This window comes from Gracilinanus agilis, chromosome 3 (genome assembly GCF_016433145.1).
Source record: "Gracilinanus agilis isolate LMUSP501 chromosome 3, AgileGrace, whole genome shotgun sequence".
NCBI lineage: Eukaryota > Metazoa > Chordata > Mammalia > Didelphimorphia > Didelphidae > Gracilinanus > Gracilinanus agilis.
Window position 1 is genome coordinate 297,632,349 of NC_058132.1, and position 12,209 is coordinate 297,644,557.

Below are 12,209 nucleotides of genomic sequence, written 5' to 3' on the forward strand. Positions count from 1 at the left end.
TGACCATATGAATCTGGGCACATTTAACTTCTCAAGGCACAGGCAGCTCTCTTAAGATTATACATTGTAGAGAAGCTGTGAATCTTCATTAGTATAAGCAATTTCTCACTATGAACTTGTCACACCAGTGAGATCAAAGATCTGGAATAGATATGTACATACATACATACATACATACATACATACATACATACATACCTAGGAAGGCAGGTAGGTTGGTAGATATACACCAGGGGACAGCAACCTTTTTGGCCGTGAGAGCCATAAACGCCACATTTTTTAAAATGTAATTTCATGAGAGATGTACAGTGCTCACAGTGAGAGTTCCTGTAACAATGCCTGAAAAAAAAAATTGACTTTATGGCTCCTGCAGAAAGAGCCATATGTTGCCGACCCCTGATATACACACATACACATACCCAAGTGAGTGATATGTTTGTGTATAATGTTGTTATGAAGCTTATGAAGAATTTGATAGTAAAAGCCTATTTTATTAGATAATTTGTACAACTTACTTTTTATGTTCTAATCATTTTTCCATTTTCCCAGAGCAAGTAAGAGTTAGACATATTGACAGGCCAAATAAATTTCCAGACAACACCAAGTTTAGAGGGGTTGGTCCTGTGATCGATTATAGTATCAGAATCTGAATAGATCTAAGTGGGCTGAAACTTTGAGCCAAATTTAACATTAATAAATATAATTGCAAAATCCCATATTTGTTTTGAAAAACAAAAACAAAATTCAGCCTTATATATACAAGATAGGGGAGGCACATAGATAAGCTTCTGAGTTTTCGTGGACTCGAAACAATATTAGTTCGTAGTATTATATAGCAGCCAAAGAAGCTAATCAGCATCAGGCTGTGTTAAAATAGGGTTTATGCTCCACGCTATGAGAATAATGGTCCTCTCAAATTCTTATATTGGTGGTCCAGAACTATAATATTCTTCAGAATACCATTATTTTAGGAAAGACATTGGCAAGTTAGAAAGTATCAAAAGAAGAAATCATGCCAAATAAGGATTGGTTAAAGAATATAGGGAACCATATTCTGGAGAAGAGGAGACTCAAGGTAGCAGGATGTAGGTGTATCACAAAAATTGTCTTTAGGGTTTAAAGGACTATAACATGGTAGAGAGATTTAATTGGCTGCGCTCGACCCCAAAGGACAGAATTAAAAGCATTGGGTATGGAAAGTGTAGAGATAAATTTAGGTTTACTGGTAAGGAAAATCTCCCTAGTAAAGTTATATAAAAGTAGAATCAACTTCCTTGGAAGATAATGAGTTACTACCCTTTGGAGGTATTCAAATAGAAAGTAATTCTTAGTAAAGTACCTGTTAAGATTTGGTGAAGGTCCCAGCTATGTGACCCTGGGCAAGTCACTTGACCCCCATTGCCCACCCTTACCATTCTTCCACCTAGGAGCCAATACACAGAAGTTAAGGGTTAAAAAAAAAAGATTTGGTGAAGGCTTTGAAATCATCATTGATTTTGTATATGCTCTATGTATGGTGTTTAAAATCGATTTTGTATATTTTGTATGATGCTTTAAATGAAAGTCAAATTTTTAATCTGTAAATCTCTTATTCAGTCAGCATCATTTGAAAATATATGCTACTTTTTGGTTGTACTGAATGTTTATTTCCTTCCAGATGTTTTGGCCATTCTTATATAATATGCTTATATTCTAGCCATAATAGAATCACCATTTCTTTTGCTTTATGTTTCTTAGGGTTTAACTTTCACTGCAGCAACTCATGTCATATTTGCTGAGTTATATTGGGACCCAGGACACATAAAGCAAGCAGAAGACCGTGCTCACCGAATTGGACAAAGCAGTTCTGTAAATATCCACTATCTTATTGCTAATGGAACACTGGATTCTCTGATGTGGGGGATGTTGAATCGCAAGGTAAACCAACTGAGTTACCAATTTATTTTGTTACAAATAGTTACCTTCTTGAATATGAGGCTTTTTAAATTTTTATTTTTAATGGATGTGCTCTAGAGTAGACTTAAGCCAGTGATTCCCAAAGTGGGCACCACCACCCCCTGGTAGGTGCTGCAGTGATCGAGGGGGCCAGTGATGGCCACAGGTGCATTTGGGGATGGTGAATAAATGTAAGGGGGCAGTGATAGTATGTGGCAGGGGGCGCTAAGTAATATTTTTTTTCTGGAAAGGGGGTGGTAGGCCAAAAAAGTTTGGGAACCATTGACATAAGCAAACCAAAATGGTTGTGAATAAGAGGGTGTTTAAAAATTATCACCAGAGCTATACCACACTCTGAATTCCTATGAAGCCAATTGGAATACTGTCACCTCTTGTGAAACTGTGACATGAAGGTGTCCATTCATCTGCTCTGCAAAGTAGAGGCTTCTAAGGGGTTTTCCTTCACTTCCTCCCAGAGTTAACTCTCCTTTGAAGGTTTCTTGCTTCTTTGGCCCTGCTTCACTTTTGGGATGAAGATCAGCATGTACACCAGCAGCCTCAAGCCTTGTTCTTGAATTGGGAGAAGAGAATCATGCCAGTTTAACTAGCCAAGAGCTCCTTCCCCTCATCCAATGTAATCCAGCACACATTTGTTAATTCCTTAATATCTGAAAGTCAAGAAGCAACATAACCTAGGGGATATGGTTCAGGATTTAGAGTTGGGAATACCTGGTTTCAAGGCATGGCTCCTACACTTGCTGGATGAATAGGGAGAAGCCGCTGAACCTTTCTGAGCTTCACGAAATTATAGAGGGGAAAGGATTTGCATTTTGTCAAGAGAATTCCTAGACCAGTGATGGCAAACCTTTTAGAGACTGAGTGCCCAAACTGCACCCTCACTCTGCATGTGAGCCACCTCCTTACCCCAGACAGAGAAGGGAGGAAGCACTCCCATTGGGCTGCTGGGCAGGGGCGGGGCATGTCCTCAGACATGGGGAGAGCACACTCTGGCACACGTGTCATACATTCACCAACGTGGTCCTAGATATATCTACATATGGGTATCAGCCAGTGAACAGACATTTATGTATTTATTTTAAACCCTTACTTTCTGTCTTAGTAATAGTTCTAAGACAGAAGGGCAAGAGCTAGGCAAATGGGGTTGGGTTACACAGCTAGCAAGTGTCTTAGACCATATCTGAACCCAGCTCCTCGTGACTCCTGGCTTGGCACCCAATCCACTGTACCTGCCCCTCAGCAAAATATTTATTAAGCACATGGTGTGTGGCAGGTACTATACTAGGCAGTTAGGTAATGCAATAGATAGAGCACTGGGCTTGGGGTCAAAAAGATCTGATTTCAAATCTATCCTCAGACCCTTATTAGCTGGAAGATAATAACATGATCTATCTTTTTCAGGGTTGTCCTGAAGATCAAATGAAATAATATTTGTAAAGTGCTTAACACAGTGCCTGGCAGACAGTGTGCGCTTTATAAATGCTTTCTGCTTTCCTTTCCTGGGCAGAGAAAGGCAAAAACATAGTTCCTATCCCCAAAGAGCTCACATCTAATGAGGAGACAACATATGGGCACCTATGTACAAAAAACAGAGTAGACAGAAAGTATAAACAGATGAGTATAAATGTGATAATTTAAGGAAGAAGATAGTAATAACAACTATGGAGAATCTAAATATTTATTAATTTTATGCTGAGGGGATGATGTGCTCATTTCCGTGTTCTAGGAATAACAAGTTAGGAATTATAGAGGATGTATTGAAAGGAGAGAAACATATATATGCAAACCAGGTAAGAGGTTCTTGAAGGAGTCCAAGCAAAAAATTATGAAGGTTTGAATGAGGATAGGAGGTTTATAAGTAGAGAGAATGGAACAAATGTGGCAGATGTCAGATTGGAGGACTGAGAAGACTTGGCAATTCATTTTGGGAGTTGAAGAGAGAAAAGTCCTGGGTGCTTAGAAATTTTACCCTCAGAAGAAACAGGAAAGTTTTAAGGAAGAAAACTGGTTTTAGGGGAATTGTAATGAGGACTGTATTTGGTATATCTATAAAAATGCCACATAAGCTAAGGGAAGAGAAAGTGTCCAGAAGGAGAGAGCTTGGTTGGCAGTGTGAAAAGCTGCACAGAGGTCAAATAGAATGTGGAGAAGAGGAGCAGATGGGTGGCCTAATGGATTGAGAGCCAGGCCTAGAAATGGGAGGTTCTGGGATCAATTCTTGCCTCAGACACTTCCTAGCTATGTGACCCGGGGGAAGTCACTTAACCCCATTGCCTAGTCCTTACCACTCTTCTGCCTTGGCAACAATAACATAGTATTAAATCTAAGGGGGGGGGGCAGCTGGGTAGCTCAATGGATTGAGAACCAGGCCTAGAGATGGGAGGTCCTAGGTTCAAATGTGGCCTTAGATGCTTCCCAGCTGTGTGACCCTGGGCAAGTCAATTAACCCCATTGCCTAGCCTTTAGCACTCTTCTGCCAAGACAGAAGGTAAAGGTTTTAAAAAATAAACAAACAAACAAACAATAAATAAATAAATGGATCTAAGGTGGGAGGTAAGGATTAAAAAAAATAGAATGTGGAGAAAAAGGTACTGGATTTAGTAATTTAGAGCTTTCTGGCAATTAAATTAGTTGTGATTTTTCAAATGTAAAGCTCTTTCCTGGAGTCTTCTTCTGATGTCTAATCTTAATTTGGACATGACAGATTATCATAGACTGGAAAAGCTTTAAATTTAAGTTGGCAATGGGCAATATATATATATATATATGTATATATATATGTGTGTGTGTATATGTACATATGCATATGTGTGTGTATGTATCTACGTATATATAAATATATATTTGTTTGCCAGAGCTCAGCCTAATTAAGTGGGACCCAGGCTACCATATGATAGAGGTTTTTGGACACAACAACTTAGAGTTCTGAACTAGCATTTTGGACAAAGTGTCCACGCTGATGAAGTTATGGATTGTTGAAGGTAAAGGTGAAGACACTCAGAAACTCCCAAAATAGAATATTATTTAGACCCCAAATAGTAGTAGGAGATATTCTTAAGAAATTAAAACATAAGCAACTTTAATGAAATCTCAGTGTTGTCTGAGACCTTTCAAATATAAGTATTAACAATGAGGTATTTTAATTATCCTGAAAAATGTTGCAGATCATGTAATTAACATTAAAGCACAAAGAAGTCTTCATGGTGAAAAATGTCTGATTAAGTGTAAGATAAAGTTAAGATTTCATTAACTTTAAAAGCTCCAGTTAGATGTGAAACTGAAACTCATCTGTTTCATAATCCTATAGGCCATCATTACTGGTAGCACATTGAATGGCAGGAAAGAGAAACTTGAGGCAGAAGAAGGTGACAAAGAAAAGTGGGATTTCCTGAAATTTGCTGAAGCTTGGACTCCGAATGAAAATTTTGAAGAAATCAAGAATGAAGTTCTGTTCACTCATGTAAGGTCACCTGAATTTTTTTAACTTTCTATATTAAAATCACAACCATTTTATGATGTCTTCAAAAAAAGAGGCAGTTATCTATGTTAATGAAGAAGTTGTTCTTAACTTATTTTTCAGTCCTATTCCACTCTACATGACCTCATTTGGGGTTTTCTTATCAAAGATAATGGAGTAGTTTGCCTTTTTCTTCTCTAGCTCATTTTATAGATGAAGAAACTGAGTTAAACAGGGTTAGAGATTTGCCCAGGGACACAAAACTTCAGAAGTGTCTAAGGCCAGATTTGAACTCAGAAAGATGGGTCTTCCTCACTCCTTTTCTTCCTCATTCTCTCTCCTACACCACGTAGCTGCAGAAGAGGCTTCGAATTATGATAAGGAAAAAACAAATAATACCAAAAATTGCTATTCATGATTGTAGAAGGTACTCACTGACTTGCCCAAAAAGACAGCTCTCAAATATCACTGTTATTTACTAGATTATTTTTCCCAAATTGTGTTCCATGAAACCTTATGTTCTATTGGCAGCAGGTAAAGTTTCTATGTTAAAAATTTAAAACTGGTAACCATTTTCCCTCTAAAAATATTAAAAACAGGGGGCAGCTGGGTGGCTCAGTGGATTGAGAGCCAGGCCTAGAGATAAGTCCTAAATTCAAATCTGGCCTCAGACACTTTCTAGCTGTGTGACCCTAGACAAGTCACTTAACCCCTATTACCTAGCTCTTACTGCTCTTCTGCCTTAGAAACAATACCCAGTAGTGATTCTAAGGAGGAAGGTAAAGGTTTTTTAAAAAGGCACTCATAAAAATATTTAAAACAATTACATTTAAATAAAAAATAATTTCTACATGTATTAATTTTTCATTATGAAATCATTTAAATTTTCTGCATTTTTCTCTAAAACTTCCTTAATTCCCTTTTATCTTAGGACTATTTGGTACCCTAGCCTTTTCTTCCTGTCCCACCTTGGTCAGCACTCTGACCCTAAATTATCACTTTGAATTCTGATAATATATTTCAAGCTTAGGTCACTAAAATCTGATTACTTTTCCAAATTTTATTTAGCAAGAAGCATACTCATCAGTTGTAATTACTGTAGCCTCAGAAATATGGTAAAGAGACGGATTGGAAGTCATTCTGAGTCCCACGTGGTCATTCTACCAAATAAATTGGAAGGAAATCATTAAAGAAAGTCAAGATATATTATGATGAGGTAGTGTTGCAGCTGTTTGGGCAAGAATGGAAATTGTAAGCAGGAGATTGTCAGTCCCCACTTTCAGAGAATTGATGTTTTAAATCATCATCAAGGGTGATGGATTCTAATATAAAATAATCCAGAATTAACTAAAAACATTAAGGCTATTCCTATATAATGACCAAAAGCCTGCCAATTCAATTTAAGCAGTTAAAAGAATCAAACCAATCTTATTGGCATCAGAGAATTTTAAAAGTTTTATGTTTATTTTTCCCAGTTCTATGGGGACTCTTTGTATTTTTTATAAAACTCTGAAATAGCACCTTGTCAGGTTTTTAGCTCATGGCAAACAGCATAGGACTGTCAAAATTTTTTCATATACTGGAAAGAGGATGAGGAAGAAGGGAGCTAGCATTTATTAAGTATCTGTTAAGTTTCAGATACTGTGCTAAATACTTTACAAATTTGACCTATTGCCATGACTCGTTGATTTTACTTTAACAATTATCTCTTCTGTCCTTTCTCTCTACTCAGAGAGTACTGAAGACACTCATCATTTCTAACCAAGACTATTGCAGTGGCATCATAATTGGTCACTTATTATCTAGTCTTTCTCTTCTTCCTCTGCCCAGTTGCTAAACTGATATTTCAAAAGTGATTTTTTTAAGCTTAACCATTTAACCACTGTGTATTTTAGAGTTGGTAGCCTTGGATTCTTTTTTTCTTATTTGAAAGGATTTATGCATTCTTTGACTTAATATTCTCCTTTCCATGTTCTGAAGTTTCTTGGATATTATTTCTTGAATTATGGCATTCATGTTTTTTGACTTTTGTTCTTTCAGTAAATCTATAATCTTTAGGTTTTTACATCCTATCTGCATTAAAGTTACTGCTTTTTGCTATTCTTCTAGATTGTCCTTCACTTCTATGTATTCCCAGTCAATTGTCCTCTCTTTTGTTTCTAGATACTAGAGTATCTAATATATTCATTTGTTGTTTGCCTTTTCCCTGTTATTTGCTTATGTTCAAGGTCTTTGAATTTTCTTCCTCCTGAAAATCTTTTTTACTTTTGGGCTCCTTTCCCCCATATTTTTCTCTTATTATTCATTTTCTGACTCCTTCTTCTCTCATGCTGGTATCAATCAGGGCTGGATCTCAAAGCATCTTAGCCTCCTCCCTCATCTGGCAATATGCAGTTCAGTCTAAGTCTCTGTTTCAGCTCATTTTTGGGGAGAAACAACTGGCTCCAACTGTATGCTGAGTTCTTTCCCTTAGGCTTCAAGGAGTGCTATTTCATAGCACACACACACACACACACACACACACACACACACACACACACTGTATCCTGACTCATTCTCCCTATTCCTCAGTTTCTTTCATAACAGTGCAGAGCGCTAAACACAGGGGCTACTGCAGCTGACATTGATAGCTAGTTTGGAATTTGGATATCTATAGGTTCAAGAGGAGGAGACCGGGAGCTGGTTTGTGAGTTTGAGCAGATATATGTTCTGCCCCATTGCCTCTATTCCTCCACTCTTATGCAGAGACCTTTTGTAGCCTAGAAGGCTACAGCACCTCTGGCATCTGAGGCCCCAGCAGCCTAAACTCCAGATATCTAAGGCACCATAAAGTGCTACTTCTTTCTATGAGGATTGGAGTGTGGGGTTGGGTTATGTTGCAAAGCTATAAGCTAGGTCAGCTGTAGCCTTGCTGTAGGTAGTCCAACGAATGGAATGGGGGTTCTGAGCTAGCCCAAGAAAGGCATAAACCTTCTTGGATTTTGGTGTCCTAGTTTATAGAGACAACTGAAATTACTCCATCTATGATGCATAATTTCTGTTTTGGAGAGATTTGAGAGGTCACGGGTATAAGAAAATGTCTAATCTTATATCTTGTTGGATATGTGACTAGAAATTGATAAATCATTCCATCTCCCAAGATGCAAAGTGATTGAAGTTATTCAGTCTATCCAATATAATGAGTAAATAATGAAATTCAAAACACCATTCCTGTATATAGTAGAGGCCTAGTAGATTTTTTTGAGTTGTTAAACCTTTTGAAACACTGATGAAATGATAAATTTACTAGTTAATCTTGCTTTTTGTACTGAATCCTGACTGATGAATCCAGCCATTGTGAGAAGAAAATGCAGATTATTAGTTTTTCTTGTCTGCTGGATCATCTTAAAATATAATAGAAAAGAAATGTTTTGCTAACGAATTGTAATATTGCTCTGACCACCATGTTTTTCACTCATAAAGAAAATTTGCTTTCTATTGTGGAAAATTAACTATTCATATGGGTGCAACAGACTGTCAAGATTTGTTTACATAAAACTAAACATTTGGCTTTGGCTAGAAATTTCATTCAATTACCTATTTTTGAGAGGAAATCACAGCTATTTTTATGTATTAAATAACTCTTCCATGTGCATCCTTTATGAGTAAATTCTTATGCCTATTTTTTAAAAGTTTTTTAGTTACAAAAAGGAAAGGGCTTGTTAGAAATTAAAGAATTATGTAAACATGAACAATTAAATAGCCTACTTTTCATGTAACTAATATATTTCACAATCACCATTTATAAGTTTATAGGGTTTTTTAATGATCTGAAATTCATTCCAATAGAAGCATAGTATTTATGTATCAAGATAATAATGATTTTTATCAGAATTTTCATTTGCAAGGAATCTGCCTTACATAGGAATACATAGTACCTTTTGTTTCTGTATTTTTGTTCAGCCACAACCATAGTAATCTGCCAAGTGCTTATCTTGCTTCCATTGGTTTTACTAGATTTCCTTTTGCTCTTCTCCAAATTAATGCCTCTTGTTTTTTTTTTTGTGTGTTTTTTTTTTTTTTTTGGATTTAAATATTTTATTTTTTTAGAAAAATTTTTTACTTTCCCCTTCAGCCCCCCTTACCCCCCCCCATATCCAGCGCACATTTCCACTGGTTTTAACATGTGTGATCAATCAAGACTTATTTACATATTATTGATAGTTGCATTGGTGTGGTCATTTCCAGTCTACATCCCCAATCATGTCGGCCTCAACCCATGCGTTCAAGCAGTTGTTTTTTTTATATGTTTCCTCTCCTGCAGTCCTTCCTCTGAATGTGGGTAGCATTCTTTTCCATAAATCCCTCAGAATTGTCCCGGGTCATTGCATTGCTGCTAGTACAGAAGTCCATTACATTCTATTTTACCAGTGTTTTGGTTTCTGTGTACAGTGTTCTGGCTCTGCTCCTTTCACTCTGCATCAATTCCTGGAGGTCTTTCCAGTTCACATGGAATTCCTCCAGTTTATTATTCCTTTGAGCACAATAGTACTCCATCACCAGCATATACCATAATTTGTTCAGCCATTCCCCTATTGAAGGGAAGACCCTCTTTTTCCAATTTTTTGCCACCACAAAAAGCGTGGCTATAAAGATTTTCATACAAGTCTGTTTATCTATGATCTCTTTGGGGTACAAACCCAGCAATGCTATGGCTGGATCAAAGGGCAGGCAGTCTTTTATTGCTCTTTGGGCATAGTTCCAAATTGCCATCCAGAATGGTTGGATCAGTTAACAACTCTACCAACAATGCATTAATATCCCAATTTTGCCACATCCCCTCCAACATTTATTACTCTCCCCTTCTATCATTTTAGCCAATCTGCTAGTGTAATGCAGGGTTACAGCAAAATCTCTTGCATTTGCAAAACTAACTGAAGCAACCCTGACAGTTGAAGAAACGGAATGTTGACCCTTGGTCTCACGGCCAAAAACCTTTGAAGCCTAGGACTATAAATATTCCTGCAGAACCAACTGAGGGGCCTTTTGCTTTTGGGGCTTTGGGGCTTTGCCTGATTGCCCTTGACCTCTCCCTTGACATCCTGCTATTCCCTGGATTTCCCCATTGGGCCCTGGGAGGAGGGTATTTTGGTGGGTGGAAATCGTGGGAATTAGTTTCTATAGGCAGACAGGGACAACCTAAACCCAAGCCATCACCTCATCTAGCAATCTGCTAAACCTTATTACATCATGGCAGTGAAATTATCCCTGGCTGAGGGAGCCAGCTCCCTCAGCCTGATCCCCATCTCCTGTGACCCTCCCCCAGCACCAGCTTCTCCCTTAGCAGCAGTTATCAGACCTTAACCCCTTTTCCTCAGCTTTACCCTTGGCTCCAATAAACCCCTTTGGCCTTTATACAAATAGCTTCTGGTGGTTCATTGTACCAACAACTAGGGTAAAGGCTGAAGAGGGAAGAACAACTTTACTTTATTTCTTGAGGGCTAAACCAGGCATCCATCTTGGGCAGGAAGTGAACCAGCTTTCACTTCCTGTATTCTAGGAGTGGCTCTACAGAAGGGAGGGGCTCTTTACTTCTCCCCTCAAGGGAGCTTAGAATAACTGCAGTGAGGCTGAATAAACTTTTCAGCCAGGCTCTCTCAATCTCTGGCTGATCTAAATTGCTCTGTACTAAGAGATAGCCTTCCCTGCCTGAAGACCCAGCTGATCCCACCCAGAGCCCTAAAGTATAAGCCTCTTGATTAGCATACATACCATATTTCCTTTATTCCATAACACTAGATGTAAGATGGTACCTCAGAGTTGTTTTGATTTGCATTTCTCTGATTATTAGAGATTTATAACACCTTCTCTTATGCTTATTGATAGTTTTGATTTCTTTATCTGAAAATTGCCTATTCATGTCCCTTGCCCATTTATCAATTGGGGAATGGCTTGATTTTTTTATACAATTGATTTAGCTCCTTATATATTTGAGTAATTAGACCTCTGTCAGAGTTTTTTGTTATAAAGATTTTTTCCCCAGTTTGTTGTTTTCCTTCTGATTTTGGTTGCATTGTTTTTGTTTGTACAAAAACTTTTTAATTTAATATAATCAAAATTATTTACTTTACATTTTTGCAGTTTTTTCTAACTCTTGCTTGGTTTTAAAATTTTCCCTTTCCCATAGATCTCACAAGTATACTATTCTGTGTTGACTTAATTTACTCATAGTTTCCTTCTTTATATTCAGGTCATTCTCCCATTCTGAATTTATCTTGGTGTAGGGTGTGAGGTGTTGATCTAAATCTAATCTCTCCCATATTATTTTCCAATTTTCCAAGCAGTTTTTGTCAAATGGTGTATTTTTATCCCAAAAGTTGGACTCTTTTGCTTTATCATACACTGTATTTCTAACATCACTTAGCCCAAGTCTATTCCACTGATCCTCCCTTCTGTCTCTTAGCCAGTACCATATCATTTTGATGACTGCTGCTTTATAGTATAGTTTGATATCTGGTACTGATATCAAAGTGGTAGGCCACTTTCCTTCACGTATTTTTTTTCATTATTTCCCTTGATATTCATCTTTTGTTCTCCCAATGAACTTGTTATAGTTTTTTCTAATTCAGTAAAAAAGTTTTTTGCTAGTTTGATAGGTATGGCACTAAATAGGTAAATTAATTTGGGTAGAATGGTCATTTTTATTATGTTAGCTCATCCCACCCATGAGCAATTAATGTTTTTCTAATTGTTTAGATCTAGTTTTTTTTCTTTTTTTTTTTCTTTATTATTTTTTTAAACCCTTAACTTCTGTGTATTG

The 12,209-nt window shown here is 37.3% G+C and overlaps 1 protein-coding gene across 1 annotated transcript in view; it reads left to right on the plus strand.

Moving 5' to 3' along the window:
* Nucleotides 1-12,209, plus strand: part of ZRANB3 (zinc finger RANBP2-type containing 3) — a 258,475-nt gene that overhangs the window by 189,558 nt on the left and 56,708 nt on the right. The window contains exons 11-12 of the mRNA XM_044666614.1: nucleotides 1,738-1,917; nucleotides 5,261-5,413. Of these exons, the coding sequence (XP_044522549.1) occupies nucleotides 1,738-1,917; nucleotides 5,261-5,413 (333 nt within the window). The remainder of the gene's footprint in view (nucleotides 1-1,737; nucleotides 1,918-5,260; nucleotides 5,414-12,209) is intronic.